Here is a 23,661-nt window from a genome sequence, read left to right as displayed (position 1 = left end):
GTACATTAGAGAAAAACTCCACACTTTGGGTCAACTAGCACAGGGGAATTTGCTCCAAGCTCAGGAATGTCAAAGTCGACTGTATGACAGGGGCACTCGACTACGGGAATTCGCACCAGGAGATAAAGTGCTTGTATTACTGCCCACCTCAAGCTCTAAATTACTCGGCAAGTGGCAAGGGCCCTTTGAGATCACAAGGCGAGTCAAAGATCTCGATTATGAGGTTAAGCGAACGGATAGGGGCGGAGCACGTCAAGTTTACCACTGCAATCTCCTAAAAGGCCGGATGTTGTGAACACGTGCCCCGCCCTCTTTAAAAAGGTGATTTTTGTCCCCTGCACTTTTTCAAGGAAAAAAGATAGATCTGCTTTGTTCTTAGAACACCTAGTCATTTTACTGAGGTGAATACATACAGTATGTAGATACGCTGTTTTTATACATGAAAACGTATGGACGTTATTGAAACTCATAATAATATGACACTATTGTTGTCATAGTTAGCAGCTCACAAACTGTAGGAAATTTGATAGATTTTCTTTGTCCTTATAATTCTTAAAACCTCTATTAAAGTCTCGTTGTAGGTCTGTAGACACACATTTTAAAGGATTAAAATTTTCTTTTGATCGTTGATTCAGTGACTAACATATTTCACCCAAGACACTCATTTGTCACCACCTACTGGTATCACCAGAAATGGTCACTGAATCATTAAAAAGGATCTGAACGAATTTTGGTGAACATAGTGAAAACACTCGAGCCACTTGGATACATTTAAATCCCACAAGCATTGAGTAAAAAATAAAATGCACAATTTTCATTATTGTAATTGATTAAATAATTTATCCAGGACCAGCCTGTCCTCAGTCTTTTATTGTCATGTGTGAAACAGAAGCAAGTACTCCACAAGATGCCCTTTATTTTTGCAGCTAATTTTACAAAATTGTGCAATCATTTTGCAATACTTGAATCTTTAAAATACTATAAATATTAAAAGTATATAATATGTATATATTAATATAATCCTTAAATATATACTGTAATATATTAAATACTGTACTGTAAGTGTTGGGTCTGTGCCAGCCACCTACTGACAGCTGCAACTTGATGTCACTGTGCTGCCATCTGCTGAATGAAGTGCATAAAATCTCAGCAAATTATCCTCAACATTCTGCTGATTTAATCAGAAAAAAGACAGCTCAAGTGTAAATTAGTTTTCTTCTAAGTTCAAAATAATTATAGTCATTACCTGATGTAATGACAGATTATATCCATTAGCCACACACAATCAGAATAAGCAGCGACAAAACATGTTACATACTCTTCTTAAAAAGACTCATTTATTATTGAGGTCATAATAACAATAACACCAGCACACAGACTAAGATCAAGAGAGACATACAGAAATTCATTTGCAATTCAGTGACAGAGAGTGGCATTGAGTATATTTTAGTGACAAAAATAATAAACAGGAATGTCTACTGATTTTAACTACCAGCATTTAAGTGAAAATCAGGTATTTACTGTCATGTTTGTATTTCCATTGTTAAAACCTAATCTCACTGCTCTTGAGACAGGCTTCAAGAGTGACTGTCTGAAGACAAGACAATACACACACACAGAGCGATAAGGCAACAGGTGTTCAAGCATATAACAGGTTGGATCCTGCACTAAATCTGTAGAACAAAAATACAAAACCGCACTTTACAATAAGGTTATTTATATATATATATATATATATATATATATATATATATATATATATATAAACATAAGTTAACTTGAACTAACAATGAACAGTAAATTAATCTTGTTTGGTTACTTTATACATATACTAATGAATTTTTAACATTAAAAGTTGAATATGTCAACATTAGTTAATGCATTATGATTTCACAATAAACACTAGTACATTTATAAATTAACATTAACTGAGATTAATAAGTGCTGTACAAAACTGTTCATTGTCATTTAATAATATCTAATGCATTACCTAATGTTAACATTTAACCTTAACCTTACATAAACCTTATTGTAAAGTGTTACCAAAAATATTTATGCACTACAGGGGAAGTTATACAAAATAAAAGTTGCAATGTTAAAATAATTAAACGTTCCTACATACTGACACTTCCTTTATGAATTTAAAAGAGTGTTTCCAATGTGTTTTTAAAAGAGTTATGAATGTAGCTCCTTCCATTTAAAAGGCACGTTCAGGTCCTCCAGCGGAAAGTGTACTTGCTCCCCCTTCTGGATTTGGTGGTGCAGTCCATAACTTCTCCGTCTTTGGTCAAAGTTAGACAGGAGACAAGGTTAACAGAGTCTGCGGCCTGGCATGGTTTGAGAGCTGCGTGTCTATGTGTACATGTGTTTGTGAACACGTGATAGCTTTACAGTTTGGGTTGGCTTGACACCTTGATCTTCAAATTCTCGGCCAGTTTATCCAAGAACTCAAAGGTGTTGAGGTAATCGGAGCGTTTGACACTATGGAGAAGTAAACAGAAAAAAATGTGAATGAACACTGTGAATGAACTTCTGGTTATGCATTACTAATGTAATTCCTGTGGGTGGCTTTATATAAAAAAGTCCCTTTCTGGTATCCTTACACATTTCATGTAATAATTACAAGGTTGACTGCTGTCACACAGTCATGAAAGGAGTTGGAAAGCGATTCTATCAATTCAATCTCATGTTAACATAATGTTTAAGTCATGTGGCTATACTTTTGAAATCGTGTGCATTTTAATGTTTTTCCTGGTTAAATGCCTTGCTCCTTTGACTTCTATTGTAAGTGCACAACTGTACACACAATTATTGTGTTTACATAAATGAGGGATGAGTCAAAATAATTTGCTGTGATAATTATGTCACACTCGTTGTCGAAAAAGCTTGTACAACTTGAAGAATAAGGAAGCATTATATTGTCCACCTTGCTCTTTAAATATAGCATCAGTAATTAAACAGCTTGGTTAAGAAGATGAGCACTTGGACCTACTATACTATTTTACAATAATAGGCTACTAAAAATAGAGTTCACTGATGCAGTATCAAGCTTTTAAGTCCCCTATGAGTTGTCACTGAATCCACACCTTTAACACCACTCTAGTTAAAGGAATAGTTCACCCAAACATGAAAATTATCTCATCATTTACTCACTCTCATGCCATCCCGGATGTGTATGACTTTATTTCTTCTGCAGAACACAAATTAAGATTTTTAGAGGAATATCTCAGCTCTGTAGGTCCACACACTATCAGTAAATGGTGACCAAAACTTTGAAGCTCCAAAAAGTACAAAAAGGCAGCATAAAAAGTAATCCACAAGACTCCAGTGGTTTATTCCATGTCTTCTGAAGCAATCCAATCAGTATTGGGTGGGAACAGACCAAAATATAACTCCTTTTTCACTATAAATCTTGACATCAGCAGTCTCCTTGGCAATCATGATTTCAAGCTCGATTACACTTCCTAGTGCATTCTAGCACTCTGCACATGCGTCAAGGAACTGTAATCGAGCTTGAAATCATGATCAAGCCAAGAGATTTCAATGGCAAGACGTATAGTGATTTTTTTGATACTTTGGTCTGTTCTAATCCAAAACACATTGGATTGCTTCTGAAGACATGGATTAAATCATTGGTATCATATGGATTACTTTTATGCTGACTTTATGTGCTTTTATTTATTTTTATTTTTTTTTATTAAAATTTTTATTGATTCATAAATTAACACAAAAAATACAACAACATCTATATAATGAATCAAACACTTTAAACATTAAACCCCCACTATATCCCCTCCCTCTACCAAACTCTCAACCCACCCTGACCCCCCCACGAACACCACTGTGGTCAATAGAATATAGACACACACACACAGAAAACTAAAACAACAACATAAAATAACATACAATAATCAAGTATAATAATAAAAAAAAAAAAAAAAAAAGAAAAAAAAAAGAAAATTAAACACTAAATTACTTCCTCCACTGCCCCACCTCGAGATTCCCTCAAAAATGCTAAATAATTGCCCTATTTCTTATTGTAAGATTCCCTAACCCCCATCCTAATGCTCGACCCCTCCTCGAAGGCAGCCATCCTCCCCATCTCCACGCACCACTCCGGGAACGAGGGTGCTCCATCCGACTTCCAACTCCTCAAAATAACCGGCCTACCAATCATGACACTGGTCAAAACCCAGTCCTTCATGTACTTATCTACCAAATCCATGACCTCCCTATCTCCCAAAATACAGAGTCTGGGGCAGAACGAGTCCTGAGTTAATAAGAGGACTTATTAATACATAATTTAGGGTTCTGCCATATGCTCGAGGCTACGTTTAAATAAATATCAGAATTAAACACTCTGGACACTTTTGTCCATATCGAGTGCAAATGCAAAATAACGGGGTGCGACTTAACCTCTCCAGCTAGTTTAATCGAAAGGCTTTGCAGTGGCGAGATAGGGGCAAGAACTTCCTTTTCAATACAAAACCAGGGAGGGGCTCTCTCAGGTGGAAGTGACCAATGAACCAAATGTCTAAGACTGAATGCATAATAATAAAATAAAATCTTGGGTAGGCCTAACCCACCTTTGTCAATCGGCCTATGTAACTTACTGAAATTTAACCTGGGACGTTTACCATTCCAAATGAAGGACTTCACTCTGCTATCAAATTGCTTGAAATAAGAGAGGGGGACATCTACAGGGAGAGACTGTAGCAGGTAGTTAAATTTTGGAATACAATTAATTTTAATAACATTAACCTTCCCAATCATCGATATGTGTAATGAAGCCCACCTGTCTACATCATTCGAAAACCTTTTTTATTAAGGGATCAGAATGAACTCTGACTAAATCTGACAAATTTGCTGGGAATAAAATTCCCAAACACTTAATTCCCTGTTTGGGCCACTGGCAGGCGCCCGGCTGGAAGGCCATTACTGGACAGTACGCTGTCAAAGCCAAAGCTTCGGATTTAGACCAATTGACTTTGTATCCTGAGAATTTGGAAAAAGAGTTAATAATTCTGTGGAGGCAAGGCATAGATCTAGTAGTGTCGGAGGAAGCTTCATAGTTTTTGTCACCATTCCCTTGCATTGTATGGACCTATAGAACTGTGATATTCTTCTAAATATCTTTGTTTGTGTTTTGTAGAAGAAAGAAAGTCATATACATCTGGGATGGCATGAGGGTGAGTAAATGATGCGAGAATTTTCATTTTTAGGTGAACTATTCCTTTAACAAACCAAATATGAAATATGAATGAACCTCTATCAAAATAAAATGTTTTAGAGTCATTGAGTAGATTTTGGACGTACTTAGACATGCCCTTAATGCAGATGGCCAGGTCCTTGGTCATGAAACCGGCTTCAATGGTCTCGACACAAACTGCCTCAAGTGCCTCAGCAAACACACGCAGTTCTGCATTCTTGTCCAGCTCAGCTCGGTGCAGCAGCCCTCGCGTCCATGCAAAGATAGAGGCTGATGGGACAAAATGGTGATGCAAACAAGTTGTATTGTGCAATGAGCTAATGCATTGAGGGTGGGTTTTAAGTGTCACATTTTACATTCACATTTTAAGTGTCATAATGTGACGTGTTTGAGTAAAAGTGAATATATAGTTGGAAATAATCCAATATATAAATTGATTATATATTGAAAACTGCTTGAGGATATTATCAGTTAAGTTTCCAGCCCTTGCAACCTTTCTTTCTTCAGTAGAAAGTGAAGAAAGAGTTTTCAAACAAATATTTTTTCTTTAGAATAACATTCACTGAGGAATTCTGCACAAAAAGACCAGGGACTACTTTATTACAAATGTAAATCATGTAAGGAATAATTGACGACGGACCGTTGAATTATTGAAAAATAATGCACACCCGAGGTGGTAATGTGGTAATGCACACCTGTTGCACCTCGGGTGTGCATTATTTTTCAATAATTCAACCAAGTCCTCTTATACCACGGTTACAACACCTTAATACATCGTTGAGGGTTTTATCTCAAGACATTTTCTGGTTTTCGTCCCTAAAACGCTCTTGTGAGTGGAACTACTTTCTTTTGCCATGGATTCAGCATCTTGCTCTGATACAGCTCAAGCCTTCATTGCTAGTTCGAAAACATCACTTCATTTTCGAACTAGCAACGGAAGAGAGCGAGGCTTGTACTGCTTTACTGGAGCACTTACTGAAGTAACAAGTTACTGCGTTTATGCATGAGTGTATGAGTTTGTGTGTGAGCTTGTGTTTGAGGGATCGAAAGAGAGAATCTCAGAAACAGAGAGAGATCGGCTGTGGGATTACCTTTATTTGTTTCAGTTCTTGTCAGAAGTAACATAGCTTCAAAATCGCCAAGATGTAAGTTTAAGCACTTCTCAGCAGCAGCGAGTGTCACCATATGTCCGATGTAAACCTTAACAACTGTTTTTAACCCTACTGAGATGCCAGTGACTGACATGACGGCTCTCGAGTAAGTGTGTGCGTAATGCATATATGTATATGTGTCCACGTGTGTGAGAGAGATTAAGATGGGGAGGGGGAGCACGAGGGTGTTTCCCACAGATATTTCAGATAACATAGAAACTGTTGTATTGATCAAGTGCAGGGGCAGACTGGGAAGAGAAATTGGTCCTGGATTTTACATAGAAACTGGCACAAAAGTTGTTGAGTGGGGGGGCATTTGTGTCACTGTCCTTTTCTGCATATCGCGGCCCCCTTCAGCATAACGCGGCCTCCTGTTTCAGCTTATCACATCGCCCCTGTTTCGGGGGCGGCCCACCTGGAAAAGTCTCTGTTCTCCTTATGGCCAGTCCGCCTCTGATCATGTGTATCTAGCTTTGATATACCTCAAGCCTTCATTGCCAGTTTGAAAACGTCACATTAGAACTAGCAACGGAGGATGCACTGCTTTTCAGCATTGGAGTAACAAGGTAGTGTGTGTGTGTGTGTGTGTGCGTGCGAGCGAGTGAGAGAGAGGGGGAGAGGTAGCGCGGTGCTTTCCAATATAGCTATGTGAGGCTGATTAGGGCGAAATATTGAAACATAAAAAGTTTCACATATTAAAAGTTATTTCGTAATAGAAACTGTTGTGTTGATCAAGTCACGGGGGGTGCGGCTCTATTTGTTGGTTGCAAAATGAGTCTCAGTGTGTGTGTGTGTGTGTGTGTGTGTGTGTGTGTACTGTATGTGTGTGAGCGTGTGTAAGTGCGAGGGAGACGAGGGAGCTTTCAACCGAAATTGAAATAAATGTAGGATATTATATAAATTGTTTGACGTTCTTAACCGATTTACTTTAACCAATGTCATTGTTTATATGGTTATTTTGCTGTGGTAGCATGTACGGTGTGTGTGTGTGTGTGTGGGTGTGAGTGAGACGAGAGTGAAAGAGAGAGAAAGAGAGGGAGCCCAAGGATGCTTTTCAATCGAAATCTAAATAAATGTAGGATATTATAGACATTGTTTGTCATTCTTATCTGATGTACTTAACCAATGTCTTTGTTTTATTTGGTTATTTTGTTTTGGTAGCCTTTAGGGATCATTGAAATAACTGAAATCATTTGGCGAAGTGATATGAAACCGTTATGCAGTCAAGACCTGGAACTACTTCATAGCTATGCGTTTACTTGAAAAATAATTGCACACCTTAGAACATCCATCAACCAATCAGAATCAAGCATTCAACAGACCCGTGGTATAAGAAGTTCTAAGTAAATAGGGTCATTTTTTTATTTCACATTGTCTTTATGTGATAAATATAGTTTCATTGTGCATTTAAACAGGGCATGGTGTTTTCAGGGCATTTTTACAGTAAGAGTAGCAGTACATTTACATATGTATAACAAGCAAACAAAGTGTTTTCCTCACCGATGGGGTTGGTAGAAGTCTCCTTGCCCTGCTGGTGCATACGATAGTGTCGTGTGACTGTGCCATGGGCAGCCTCAGCTTCTACCGTGTGCCCGTCTGGACACACGAGCACGCTGGTCATCATACCCAGAGACCCATAACCTAGAGATAGAGACCAGGGAGTTACTACAAATTTCCTAATTTTTTCACAACACTTTTACAATAATTACTGCCATTAAGCAACTGCATACTGGAGCTACAGGCCTATTCACATTTCACACCAAGTCACAAAAAACATGCAAAACAAGATTTAAAAACAACAATGAATCTTAAGAACTACTTCACAGTGAAATACACAGCAATGATCCATCATTTTTTTATGGATATTTTTTTTTAATGTTTGATGCCAAACTGTTCAGGTATCTGAACTTGTTTTGAGTAATTTATTTACTTGTTAGTTTTACTCACCCTGAGCTACGGAGTCTGACTGCACATCCCCGTCGTAGTTCTTGCAGGCCCAGATAAACCCTCCTTCAGACTTCATGGCCTGAGCCACCATATCATCAATCAATCGATGCTCGTACCAGATTCCTTTGGCCTCATACTGAGCCTTATACTCTCTACCACACACACACACACACACACACACACACACACACACACACACACACACACACACAGCTTGTTAAATTATAATTCTTTTTTTATTGTTATTTTTTTTATGGGAATTCTGTCAGTTTATTTAATGTGTGCATACATGATGTGTGAAGTAGATGTTTGCATTTTGACTGAAAAAATTCAGATAATTTCAAAATCTCATGTAAACAGCTTTTTTCTGTTGTCTACAAATTGATTTTCATGTAAAACAGCTCTTGAAAGTTGGCTGGTTTTTGACAGTTATCAGCATTTCTCAAATAATTACTCAAGAGTAAATGCACTCTATGGGACTAATACATGAAACATGAGCAGAACAAATCCGTGTAAATGGATTCTTATGTAAATTGTCCCATTGAATTGAATAGCATATTATAGTATACGATATGAGAATAGTTTTACGAACGATTTACACACAAATTTCTTCTGCTCGTGTTTCATGAATAAGGCCCAGTGTTTGTCTTTAAGTTAAAAATCCCCCTACCCAACTGTATTCATTTCTGGCAGAATTAAAGACATTTTACAAAGTAGTTTCATCAGTGGAATTCGACTGATGAGTTGTTTAGGAGTAAATCAAGCATATAGATGTAAGTTAAAGTCCACATCCATCAAATGAGCTAAAAATCAGATTACTTTTTTTTTTTTAATAACTTTCTTGGATTAGACTTAATTTTGACTCAGATTGGGACTCACTTTTCATAGATCTCCTGGAAGATGTCTTTGAAGCGGCCATCATATTTCTTTAGGATGGTGTTCTTGGTGCTGAGGTACATCGGCCAGCCTTTGGTCAACCCCATCTGGAAAGAGCTGTGAGCAAAGTCCCGGATTGACTTGTCTGTGTTGTACATCCCCAGAGCAACACCACCTGTACCTATAAACATCAATATAATGCTGTGTCATGTATGTGGCGATTTAGTTTCAGCCAATTATATGTAGAAATCTCTAAGCTTCAACAAGCTCAATGTTCAAACAAGTGATAGTCTGCTGTGATGACATAATCATACCAGGACATTTGGACACCTTTGATCTATGGAAGTTAATTTTTAAGGACTGTGCCACAATACATATTTTCAAATCAAATAAATTAAATTGCTTTGAAACAAGAACATGTTTAAACATCATTGTAAACATCAACTTTAATAATTAAATGAAGGCTACCTTCAAAGTCATGGACAACAAACTTGAGCTGCTCTCCTCCATTCTTGGGTGTGTATGTCATTTCAACTTTCCCAGGACCGGGCACAACAAAATCTGTAGCCTTGTACTGTAACAGTGAAAAGGACAGGTTATCTCAGGAGACTTGTTCCATGGCATTACCAAATAAAGCAACAAGGCACTCAAATCCATGCACCACTTTACTTTTACCACAGTTAAGGGGATTTTGTTAGGTATGACATTTTTGACATTTTTACTGTATTTTGGCATCAGATCACTGTTTTGCTTAGGAATTAAGCTTTAAAAGAAGTACAAAAGCTTTTTTTTTTTTTTTACTGTTCTAACAATAAATAATTTCTACTGAACATGGATTGGATCTGCTGAACACGACAGGCCAAAAATTTAAAGAGAGCCAACAATGAAAGATAAATAAAAGATAAACATATTTAAAAAGATACAAAAAGTAACTACCCAGAAAATATGATAACATGATGACTGATAAGGAAAAAAATTATTTTCATTTTTGCACTTCTGTTTTTGCAGTTCAAAACAACAGAACTCACATTTTACATGTATGTATTGTAAATGATAAAACATTACACATTCATACTATGCATAAAGTATGTCAGGCAATTCCATGGAAATGTCAACCACATCATGGAAAATGTAAAAGTTTTAACAAAAAAAAACAAAAAACAAAAAACAAAAAGAAAACCTTTTAAATTCTGGACTATATTGGTATAATGGATAAGGCTGAAAAACCATTAAAGGGCACCACTTGCTCACACAGTGTTGACTGAAGTGCTGAATGCAGACTATATTTTGAAACATACGGTGCTGTCTCAATCTGATGGCTGCAGCCTAGTTAGGCTGGATATCTCGGCTGCCATGTCATCAAGCACCTATGAAGGCCATCTCAATTGTGAGGACACTTGGAAGGCAGCCTGATTTCACAGCCTTCGTTCTTCTTATTTTTGGAGGATGCATCAGGTGCATCCGTCACGGCCTTCAATCACCCACAATCCAATTTTTTTTTTTTTTTTAAATATCGGAAAACACATCAAACGGATGTGCACCCTCCTGGTGGCTTCCTCCATTTATACAAAGTAGTTGTTGTGGTTCACAAATTATTTATTTTTGAAATTTTCAGCCCGTGACCGCAGGGGCAGAAACCTTTAAGACGTAGCCATGCGGACTTACTAGTCTCACTCATAGCGCTGAATGCTGAGGAGGAGCCTAGCCTACAGCCTCATAAGTACTGGTCTAGGAAGGACACACCCTGCAGCCTTTCATTTGAGAAGCACCCATAGCCTATTAAGGTTTAATAATCTTGCAAGGCCATATTGCGATTTCAACCTTAATTCAATCAATCATGCAGCATTAATGGATATTATACCGATGTCTCAGAAGTCAAAGTCTGCTGGTTTCAAAACCTTTTGAATGGTTTCCCTCATCGTGTAGCCTATAGATAAATGCCACTTTCACTAATGTCACATCCGTTTATGGCAGTTTTTCCACATTAATGTGAGAATGAGAATGAATAAAAATTAAATAATGCATGTCCTTAGGAGTGCCAACAACATATTGTGGCTATAATTATTTCTGGATTGTGCATTTGAATTCACATAGTTTTTACAAAGTGTGTTACTAATTAATTATAAATAAATTATTGTTTTTTTCATATGGCCGTTTTCATGCTTATAACAATATACCAATGGTTTTAATTTGGTCTATATTTGGTAATAAATATTGGCAGCCAATACATTGGTGTGTCCCTAGTTTTTATTTATGATGCAAACACATTTTAATGTGGTAAAATCATTGTAATGCACAGTCATATATGGATAATGCTCAATAAATATTTTGTATGTATTAATAACAATAATCAGAAAAAAAAAAATTCCGCCAAGAATATTTTTCATTAACCTGTCAACTGTAGGCTGTTTTCGATTGGTAAACAACGTACCAACTTGGGAGAATTACTATAGAACTCAACTGATGTGCTGTCTCAGGTGTACGTTTATGAGCCTTTATTTTTTACAACAGCTTCGAATGTGGCTCATTCAGTCTGATTTTACAGCCATAAAATATATAATTCAAAATCTTAAAGGGATAGTAGTAAATGATGACAGAATTTTCATTTTCATGCAAGGTATTCCTTTAACCATCTGTAATTTATATTGAACAACAGCCTACAGTACTTTCTGACAGCATATATACAGTGGAGAACAGTCTCTCAAAATCACTTGTTCTTTGAGTTCCGGAGTTCTTACTTTCTGATATTGTTGTATCATAACCTGCTCTGTAGAGTCTGACTTTCTTATTTTTTTACTACAATAAAATTATGTATTTGTCAGTAATTATGTATAGTTGTGCAGAGATTAATTCACTGAGAGTTGAGCTTAATTCACTGAACATTATCAGTTCACGTCACCAGTCTCAAAGAATACAGAACAGATCAAAAAACATAAATATTACAGTGCAAGAACCTTTCAAAAGAACATGAAGTCAAATATTTATGGAGGTCCAAAGAACAGCTCCAGCTACTCAATAACTAACTCCATCTGTTTCCACAGACTGAAACATTTTGTATTCCACTTGTCTTTGTGTTAAGAGTGTGAAGAAATTGTAGAAAAACACACCAAACAGACCTATATCATGTAGCTGCACCACTTAATATTGATGTTAACATTATATCCTCAAACAAATGTGTTAAAAGAGACAACTTCCTTAAAAAAATGCTGTGATGGTACCATGGTTTAATGAAGGTATCAGCTGGTAATACCATGGTATTGTTGTTTGATTACCATATTTCTATACCACTGTACCTAAATAATACTGTAAGGTACTTTAAAGAATACCATGGTATTACCATCACAGTATTAATAACATGGTTTTTAAAGGTATGTTTTTATGTTAATACCATGGTACTTTTTTGTACAGAAAAATGTTGTAGGTGATTGCTAGGGCAATGCTAGGTGGTTGCTAGGATGACGTTAGGTGGTTGCTAGGGTCTCCTGGGTGTTTGCTAGGTAGTTTCTTACTGGCCCAATTCAAAAGAGCCCACCCCCAAATATCTATGTTCTAGTTAATGGATATGGCTTGGTCTCTCATTTAATATAAGTCTATGGGGGGGCCTGGGTAGCTCAGTGGTAAAATACGCTGGCTACCACCCCTGGAGTTCGCTAGTTCGCTAGTTCGAATCCCAGGGCGTGCTGAGTGACTCCAGCCAGGTCTCCTAAGCAACCAAATTGGCCCGGTTGCTAGGGAGGGTAGAGTCACATGGGGTAACCTCCTCGTGGTTGCTATAATGTGGTTTGTTCTCGGTGGGGCGCATGGTGAATTGAGTGTGGTTGCCGCGGTGGATGGCGTGAAGCCTCCACACGCGCTATGTCTCCGTGGCAACGCGCTCAACAAGCCACGTGATAAGATGCGCGGGTTGACTGTCTCAGACGCGGAGGCAACTGAGATTCGTCCTCCGCCACCCGGACTGAGGCGAATCACTATGCGACCATGAGGTCTTAGAGCGCATTGGGAACTGGGCATTCCAAATTGGGAGAAAAAGGGGAAAAATCCCCCCCCCCCCCCAAAAAAAATAAAAAAAATATAAGTCTATGGGAGTTATGCAGCAAAGTTTACTTAGAGTTTGTTCTAAGTCCCTAAACCTAAGTATGAGCGAAAGTAACAATGCCTGCCTTAACAAACACCACTAATTACAAATCATAAGAACTAGGCTCAGAGATTAGATCTAAATAATTGCTATTTTAATTCAAGCATACTGTAAGTGTGAGAGCTCCATACCTGGTCTCCATGTGCATGTCTGCCTATGATAATAGGTTTGATCCAGCCTGGAACCAAGCGGGGAATATTTTTACAGATAATAGCCTCTCGAAACACAGTGCCACCAAGGATGTTCCGGATTGTTCCGTTGGGAGAGCGCCACATTTGCTTGAGCTTGAACTCTTCCACACGCTTCTCATCAGGCGTGATGGTGGCACACTTGATGCCAACGTTGAAGCGTCTAACAGCCTCCGCTGCCTCTACCGTCACCTTGTCATCAGTGGCATCACGGTTCTCCATTCCCAGGTCATAGCTAACACACATAGAAGACATAAAGAAACCTCTTTACATGTTTTTGCTCCTCTATGTGATCTTTTCCATCCTGTGTTGACATACAAATTACATGATTATGCATTTTGCTTGTTTTTTAACATTTTGTAAATTGCTGTTACTCCTGAAAAGCTGACTTTGGCATGCTTTTTGTGATATACAAACATTTTAGTGGACCAAAGAAGAAAAAAATACCTGGTTTGAAAGAATTACAAGATTATTACATTATCTTAGTCCCGTCTTTAAACACAGAATTATAGTATCTTTATTACACTATTATCTCCCTTCTCTTGGGTTTCTCTAACAAAATAACAAGACACCACATGTTTACCTAACCACAAACATCACAAACATACAGTAGCTTAACTGATATAGCTGAACAGAGCTTTTGTGCTAGAGATGCCCAATGCTTGAAATAGTTTCACTGTTGCCTCGTGTTGTTTCTCTGCTCAATTCTCTGTTGTAACTCGCTATGTTGTCTCTGCTCCATACTATGTTCATTAAATACACTACATCTCTGAACATGTCACTGCATTGGCAATCAGCAACTCTAATGCCTTAATAAAATGAATGCAGTAAAAGATGATGGTCTCGTGGTAGAAAAGAGTTCGAGGCGGCAGAAAAAATGTTGGTAACCACTAAAGCACGGCACTGTCAACTCTGTTTAAAATGAATAATTACGCCAGACACAGGCACGACTCCCCAAAAATCTCCACGGGAATCCCTACCAAAAATTCACAAAATAATTCGATGTACTTTATTAAAATTAGTAACTGTTATATTTTAATGAGTCTGACTCACTAATATACTATAATTTTTAGAATTTAAATTGGTCACCATGGCTAAAATGCATAGTGTTATAAATAAGATGTAGCTCATGTATTACCATATACTATGTTGTCACCATTGTTTATCAGCATGGCTTGCATATTATAAGTAGGGTGACCAGACGTCCCCGTTTTCTGGGGACTGTCCCGGTTTTACGGTCTGTCCCTGACTGAAGCCATCCCCTGAAATGTCCCTGTTTTTACTGCGCATTCAAAACAGTCCAATAAGTGAAAATACATGGCAAGAGAGCCCCTGTTGAAGCCTACCGGCAACAAGGTTAATCGTGTGCTGTTTATTTTGACAGAGGGGGCTGCTCACTATAGCAGCTTTAAGTCATCCATCTTCCTTTACTGATTACTTGTTTGTGCCAGTTTTGCCATTAAGAACAGGACCAGGAAGTAAACGTTTGCAGGGTAAACTCTGACAGCGGTGAATGTGAGTGAATGGGAGATCAAAGCACACATTATTTTCATTTACCCATTTGCTCTAAGACCAAAATAAAAAAATCCAATATTACGTTTGAATGACTTTCCAGAAGAGTTAAAAAATAGAGAACAGTGGATTAAGACAGACAGATGGATGGATGGATGGATTAAGACAGACTCTCTCAGCAGCTGTAATAGAAACCCCCTAGCAGCTGTGGTAATTCGTTTTTTAAAACTAATTCCAGGGTAATATAACACAAAGCATAATGCTATAAATTTACACTCAATATTTAAAAAAATTTATAATATAAAAAAATAGAGAGATTTACACTGATAAATAAGGCTGAAACGTGTCATCACAGTCTGTGAAAAGGTCTATTGAAAAGAAACATCATCATCGTTAACAGCTCCGAGGTGAGGCACATCATATTTGTTATAAAGAAGTTATATTGTTATGTATTATATAAAATTAATGTATTTAAAATAAGAATACAACATTAATAACATGGAAAAATTAAATGTATAATAAAGTATCTACAAAGAACAACAATAAATTTAAGTCAACACATTACAGCACAGATAACATTGTGCCTTGCTGGGAAACAAGTGACTGAAAAGAAGCATCATAATGCATAAGAGTTGATCAAAATAAAAGGTATTATTAAGAAAAACAGGTCCATATGAGATAACTGATAGAAACAGTTAGGTGAAATAGTGTAATAATAATAATAATAATAATAATAATTATTATTATTATTATTATTATTATTATTATTATTATAATACAATATTGAATATCTTTGTGTCATGACTACAAAGTGGAAAAAATTCCCAACAATATGAGGCATCTAAGGGAATCTTCAGAAATGAATCTCAGGCCCTGATATTGTCCATAGTATAAGTTTTTCATATGATTTCAGTTGTAATGCTGAGGGAAATGGTAGTCAAGTGAACTCATTTCTTTTGAAATTCCTCTGCCAGTTTGCCAGCAAGCAAATTAGCAGCCTACCGTCTTACTTTTAGGAAAGTGCCAGGTAAAGGTGAAGGAAAAGAGGAGAAGAGAAGGAATTTTAGAAGAGAGTAAGGTAACACTTTATTTTAATGTGTCCTTGTTACACATATTACATGTACTTACTATAGTAATAACAGTCAATTATGCATAATTACAAGCAACTAACCCTAAACCAAACCCTTACCCTAACTCTAAACTATAGTAAGTACATGTTGTTAATTAGTAATAATCAGTAAGTAAGTACTTATGTAATTACACTGTAACAAGGACACATTAAAGTAAAGCGTAACCGAGCGTAAGAAGAGTGATGCAAAGAGTGTGTCCAAGGGCAGGTGTCCCTGTGCTGTGGAGTCAGCTGCAACAGTTCCTATATTCAATCATTGTTTATATACGTTTGTTTAGTTCACTTTTATGCCACAGTGTCATCTTCTGTATACAGTGCAGAAAATAATTAACTCATGTAACAAAAGACAATTAAAAACAATCAACTTTACCTGCATATCGGAATTTCATTGAGACATATTCAAGAGAGTATGATATACTATAGTTCATGACATTACTACATTCACCATGGTCAAAATACATAACATCCTAATTGTCCCCCTTTTTTAAATCATAGATAAGTAACGTGACATTTCAATGACATATTTACCACTAAACTAGAAATGTCCCAGTTTTTCAGGTCACCTTAATTTTAGGACTTTGAGGGAGAACAACTCATCACAGGCACAACATAATAAATAGACAAAGATATTTCTGAACATGGCATCCATGTAATAACTTTACAACTGTTTGATTGTGAGCTAGCATGCAGTGCTAGATAAATACTGGCAAAACTATATGCATATTAACTGTGTGCATATTAAGTAACCTCTAGTGACTGTTTAGTTCAAAGATAAAGTATGATTTAATGTTAGTCATTTAGGTGTACCAACGTGTCAAAGAAGAATGATATCGTAGCATTGTTGTGAGGTGAAAATAAGAGTTGCGTACCAAACTGCACACTTCTGCACTATTCTAGGTCATTTTGAAGTGTAAGTAGCGCGAGTAGTATGTTTACACTGAAAATACAACAAAAAGAAGTGTACTACGAGTACCCGGATGATGCACTTTTTCAACCGTCAAAATAGAGTGTGGAAAGTTGGACACTTCGTGAATTGTAAATAATGGAGAACATGACAACAAGCGAAACTTCTGTGAAGACAGCACCTTACAAAAGTGAGTTAAAAGCTTTACCATCATACCTTGCTGTGTGAATATGTATATTATTGAGATATACACTGGCGGCCAAAAGTTTGGAATAATGTACAGATTTTGCTCTTATGGACAGAAATTGGTACTTTTATTCACCAAAGTGGCATTCAACTGATCACAATGTATAGTCAGAACATTAATAACATGCATTGTATATGAAACTGGTGTTGAGCGGGTAGAATTCAATGAAGCTGTCAGCTGAGGACATGTGAGGCATCTATTTTTCAAACTAGAGACTCTGATGTACTTATCCTCTTGTTTAGTTGTACATCTGGGCCTTCCACAACTCTTTCTGTCCTTGTTAGAGCCAGTTGTCCTTTGTCTTTGAAGACTGTAGTGTATATCTTTGTATGAAATCTTCAGTTTTTTTGGCAATTTCAAGCATTGTATAGCCTTCAATCCTCAAAACAATGATTGGCTGACAAGTTCTGCCAAATGTTAAATGGCGAATACTTCCATGTAGTTAAAAACCATTAAGTGTTCCATTTGGGACAATACTACACTTTGAAAATTCATACACTAAATGGCTGAGTGCATAGTAAATTTTGTAAGTGCATTGTGTATAGTGTGTCTTTTGGTACACAGCTATGGTTTCACTCAGTCACCGTCTGTAAGTTCCTTCAGAAAACAGCATGTGGCACACTCAGGCGTGTTTGAAATTTTCTGACATCAAAATATATCTGGTTTGGATTATTTATGAAAACTGGACAGATAATGGACAATGTTGCATTGTGTCACCACAAACATTTGAAAAACAAAATCTATGGTTTTATGTTTCTAGTATTCTAATTTTGATGAAACACCAGGGGACCCTCTAGGTTACATCTTTTTGGCCTTATGTGGGGGTGCCTTACTCTCAATTTGAACAGTGCACACATGTCTTCAAATCTAAGGATATACAAGCATCCTCAAAATATAGTTGTCAACACTAATTTAAATCCAAACTTTCAGTAGCGCTCTTAAAAAGTTCCACATCCCAAGCAACTAAAAGACCTCATCTTTCTGTGGAACAAAGGAAGAGTATGACACACTTCACACACACACACCATAGAGAGAGCATCCCTTGAGCTACAATACAGAACTGCCTTTAGGGGAAATAATTCTTCCATACTTTGCTTGTTCCCTATCCTGGTTCCCTGGCTATTGTGTTTAGCAGGCTGTGACCTTTGGTCCACTCTCCCACTCCCTGGAGTGGTGTGATAACAAGGATTCTAGAAAGATAAATCCAAAGTGTTTATTTTTGAGAATGAGTATAGACAGATAGTCCATAACATTTCATTTGGTTTTGCTTCATGACTTTTCTGTTTACCATGGCTGTGGTTGAAGGATTTGAAGGAGACAGAGCAGCATGTATCTACAGAGAAATTATTTGAAGCAGCCAACTTGTTAGCTAAACATTCCCTCTATAAACTTAGCAATTACATACCCAAAAATGAGTAAATATGTTTTGTACAAAGTACAAAAGGCTATGAGTAGATCTACCATTATTTATGACTTTATAACTTTTGACCAGATTTATGTGGTATTAAAAGAGCATTCTGGCAATTATACATACAAAGTTTCATGTCAATATGCAGAAATGTTCCTCACTTCCTCTTTGGTGTCTTAAACAGAATTTTGTTAAGCTGTTTATGGAGAATGGTGTCAAAAATATCAGTTTGTTGAGTTTAATGAGGCGTGGTTTGAATAAGCCAACTTCAGTGAAGAATCAACAAACTCTGTAGGACGATTCACAAAAAACATGGTGTGCAAATCTGTTCAAAAGTGTGGACAAGGTGTATGGAAAAAAACTTGTAAATTTGGTAATCATAGTATTATACAAGCATCAAGAAATCTACAGAGAAATCATGAGTTTCAGTCACTGTATTTCAAAAGATGAACCACCACTTAGTGATTTCTTGGAATACTGAAAGGCTTGGCTGAATAGGTCCAAAACATGATTCTCAATAAATAAACCATCTAATGTTTGCATAGAGCTTAGATATAATATGTTATATGTGTAATATGTAAGCAGCAATATATGCATTATAAGACACCAATCACATACAGATCTGTCAAGTAAATCTTCTACATTCTACATCCACAGATGTAAATCTCTCAAAGACAAGTCCAAACTTCTAGGGGAAGTGACAGAATGGATGACACCTTGTTTGCTAACATATTGATAATGATCTTATCAGACAGATAAGGCTTTAGTTTGTACTTTTCTGCACAACTCCAGGTCAAGTTCATGCACCATTTAAAATAATTTATTTACTTTACCAAAAAACAGATGTCTACAGTTAAAGAGGTGCTTAGATCAAACTTTAACCTCAAGCCCAAAGTTCAGATGCTGACGATTCATGACGATTTCAAGCACAGAGAGGACACTGAAAGGGTTATTATGTAATAACAGTTGTAACTTTCTCCTGTGGGATGATAACGCTTCCCTTTGGCCTTGAGCATCACTACATTGTGTCAAAGACTTGAGAAATCTGTATGGACAAACAGGAAACCTCATATAGTATTTGGTAAGTACTTAGCGTGAATTGCACACTGTACTGTAAATAGCTTTTGTAAGAAAATCTTCTAACAATATCCCTTACAAAAATCTACCATGGTAACCACTGTTACCATTAAATACAAATACCCACAAAATAGCAAATATTAATGATAACTTGGTATTAGCCATCACTGTAATATAAATGACTTTTTTTTTATCTAAAAAGATTTTGAGAGTTAATTTTTTTCACTGTTTGAAGGAGATCCTATATTAATTTATAATGATTTTACAGTCATAACACCAACTGTAGTAACTATGGAATTTTGGTGGAAACTATGGTTACCATGTGACTAATTGGCAGTTGAAGTGATGTTAAATCAGATTAACAGGCTTAAACCTGAATTAATCACAAGGGAAATCAAATATAATGAGAGAAACGCACACATGAGGTCTCTCTCTCTCACATACACATACACACGCATACACATGCATGGTAATCTCACCTGTGCAGGTCAAGCTCCAGGTAAGGAAAGATGAGTTTTTCTTTTATGAGCTCCCATATAACTCTGGTCATCTCATCTCCTTGCATCTCAACCACAGAACCAACTTTGATCTTCTGAGACATTTTGGACCCTGCAAGATTGATGACGGTTAGATGTGTAGATCTATAGAAGTAGACTATAGTAGTACTACTACCCCCTGAAGAATGAATGGATTCCATTGAGGAAAAAAAGTTACATAAGCAGTGATTCAGCATTTTTCCTTAAACCTGTTTTAACAGAGAAAATGCTTTTGGAACTGACATTCCTGATGCAGCCTAACAAGCACAAACTTTAAGACTTTAAGATGGAACTGTATTATGACATAGTATACTACTGTATTAACCAAACATATCAAAAAGTGCTGTGGTACACCCATTGTTTTTTTGTTTTTTTTGGACATATAACATGGCAATATCATGGTTTTTGGACATGCACCATACTACTACCATGCTATTATTTTAAGCAGCTTGGAGAACCATGTAAATGCTATGGTATATGAATATGGTAATCATTCTATGCAATGGCATGTCCCATGGCATTACCATTTGACACTATCACTGTACCACGGTCCCAGTTTTTGTAGGGGACTTTAAAGACATAGACATCAGTTATTCTCATGTCATGTCTATTGCAAGTAATGCAACAACACCTGACAGACAGGCCAGTAATATGACACGGCCTTTCAACCAACGAAATAGCGCTACAATGTATTTTGGTGTCAATGTAACACGCATAACAATTTATATTTGTTACAATATAACAAATGTATGAGCGTCTTATTGTAGTTCAACAAACAGGCGTTGTGTCGAAATCTTAACAGCACTAAGGGGAACACTAACCGGGGAAACATAGGGGGAACAGACTTCGACTCAACACCGGCATGTTACGTAATAAAAGCATTTAGGACAAAGGTGAAATACAGCTCGTGCAACACAATTAACACCCATAACTTAATTTTATGATAAAGAGTCATAATAATAATAATAATAATAATAATATATATATATATATATATATATATATATATATATATATATATATATATATATATATATAACTGGGATGGGATTGTTATTCATCGACCGATCATTAACAATGTATCAATAAATTAATAATTAATAAGGTTTTATGCTAAATACTGTACATTTATAATCTTTGTTTTTGTCTTCTTCCTCTTTTTTTTTTTTATTCTTTTTAAGAATGCACTACTTTATTTCCAGCAATGGCCATGTTCTGCATACCGGTATAGGGCTTTGTTGGAAACGTCAAATCAAACGACAGCGGCGGAGTAATGATTTATTTGCCAGCTATTTTGAGATATTCGAGTCTTGCAACTCAATGCACGACGCCTACCTTTTTATTTCTTGAGCCTGTGCCGGAGTAAATTGGGAGCTCTTAGTTGGTTGATGTGTCCTTAAGAGGCTTCAATGCTTTTGGACAAGACTTGGAAGGCGTAGTTTCCTTCTGTATCAGCTGAGCGGATGGTATTGGCTCACCCCAGATCTGCTCATACATGAACTGCTCAATCACATACTCCTCCACCAATCCAAGAGTATACGGAACTAAACTCAAACAATGGCTGAGTGCGAAATGGCATACTAGCATACTACTCATACTATTTCTGCCATAGACACATATGGCAAAAGTAGTAAGAGTAGAATTGGTAGTATGCGATTTCGAACTCAACAAATTAGTCCGTGATTCACTAAAATCCATTTGGGAGTCCAATGTTACTGGCCAATAGCAGTTTCAAATTGCAGAGACACTAGTCTTCCTCCAGAGGGCGCCTGAAGAAAATGGAATCCTCTTTTGAGCCGCAGTACGAGTTTTTGTTATTTTTCTTTTCTTTTATTTAGAAAGTATAATCTTTAAAATATTTTTTTCTCCCAAAGATTTTTTTATCTGACAAATGTAAACAAGCGCCTAAAATCGATATTAAGTGTTATATATATATATATATATATATATATATATTTATTTTTTATGCCTAATTCATTGATCACAAACGACTGTGATTAGTCCAGCCGGAACACCGCAGAGAAATGTACCAGCTACCACGCGCACACGTCGTCTATTTGCCTTCAGCAGCGGTCTGGACAGTAATTTACACCTGAAGAATGACACGGAGAAACTTTAAAAGCATTTCAAAAAATATTAAATATTAATATGAAATATTATTATTTCAGATCTGACCAATTAGAGACAACATCTGGACTGCTGAGCGACGCCCATTTTCAAGTTCAAGCTCATTGCCATTCTATCCACTTGTGTATTTCTACGATCCTTCCTTGAGGTGCGCATGTGCATACTTAGAAGTACGTTCTTCTTCTTCTTTTTTTTTTTTAAATGCAGCAATTGTTGGGACAAACTTCCGCGTCATAAAATTGCTTCTTGATAGGAATACACAAAAACCCTTTGCCACATACATACTGCCAATATTTATTACCTAGGTTTTTTATTGTTTGTGTGTCAAGTTACAGTTTAAAATGGTTTTGTGCCGACCTTGCCCTACAGACGGAAAATGTCGAATTTGGTGCTTTAGTTACCATGCATCCTCCAACCTAACACTAACAAATGCAGACGATACAATAACAATGAGGAACTGCAGACAGACCCAACCTCCAAAGCGCATGATATCTCTTGAGCAGGCCATACTCTTAATCAACCTTTAACAAGCACGATGCTCTTCATGTGCTAAACGATACAAACTCGCTTCTGAGTTTGCGTGAGACGTAAGGAAGAGCCCAGTATTGTGAGTGCAGTAGTGACCGGCAGATGTCGCAATTTCATCACTTACAGCTTGCAGTCCGAGTACTCTGTGACTGTCAGAACCACTTTAATCAGACTTTCCCAGTACTGGTGTAGACTGTAGTAGGCCTGTAATGTAATGGTTCAGGATACCTGAAATCTGCCTTTTATTTAGTAGATGGTTTATAACAATGCAGCATATGTCATAAGGCAAGGGAATCCTGATTGTTCATCATATATGATTACTCAGCCTGATGTTATTTATGCAGTCCAAATCCAAACCTGCTGGAAAAAAAGAGGATACAACGAGTCCAAACCAATTGGCTGGTTAGTTTGCTGATTTTTAAAAAAAAAAATTTTTTTAATTTTTTTTTTTTTGTAAGTTTACAGGTGCTTTTTACCTAATTAAAAAAAAAAAATTTTCACTTCTAATGAAATGAGTTTTTTGAATGAGTAATTTTGAAACATATGTATAAAATCATGACCACTCACATGAAATGAAGACTCCAGTCATATTAGTAACTTTATCCACAATATTCCTGTGTCCCATGATGCTTTGCGGGCGATGTGGGTGGAACTTCCAGTTAAGTGCAAACAAATGTTATGTCATGT

The 23,661-nt window shown here is 36.7% G+C and overlaps 1 protein-coding gene across 2 annotated transcripts; it reads right to left on the bottom strand.

Annotated features, from left to right (window-relative positions):
* Nucleotides 1–1,315: 1,315 nt before the first annotated feature.
* On the bottom strand, nt 1,316–23,049 carry LOC127448122 (isocitrate dehydrogenase [NADP] cytoplasmic-like). Of its 2 annotated transcripts, none has more exons than XM_051710436.1 (9): nt 22,921–23,049; nt 20,263–20,392; nt 13,450–13,741; nt 9,652–9,757; nt 9,187–9,364; nt 8,308–8,459; nt 7,861–8,001; nt 5,317–5,479; nt 1,316–2,481 (listed from the first exon to the last, which is right to left on the bottom strand). In XM_051710436.1, exons 1-9 carry the CDS (start codon nt 22,952–22,954, stop codon nt 2,388–2,390), a joined length of 1,290 nt encoding a protein of 429 aa, XP_051566396.1. In that variant the 5' UTR covers nt 22,955–23,049; the 3' UTR covers nt 1,316–2,387. The 2 variants fall into 2 exon arrangements, with proteins under 2 accessions (XP_051566396.1, XP_051566397.1); XM_051710437.1 differs by lacking the exon at nt 22,921–23,049 and adding an exon at nt 21,655–21,816.
* Nucleotides 23,050–23,661: the final 612 nt, after the last annotated feature.

This window comes from Myxocyprinus asiaticus, chromosome 11 (genome assembly GCF_019703515.2).
Source record: "Myxocyprinus asiaticus isolate MX2 ecotype Aquarium Trade chromosome 11, UBuf_Myxa_2, whole genome shotgun sequence".
NCBI classification, from domain to species: domain Eukaryota; kingdom Metazoa; phylum Chordata; class Actinopteri; order Cypriniformes; family Catostomidae; genus Myxocyprinus; species Myxocyprinus asiaticus.
The sequence above is the reverse complement of the archived record's forward strand: the minus strand, read 5'-3'. Positions and strand labels throughout refer to the sequence as shown.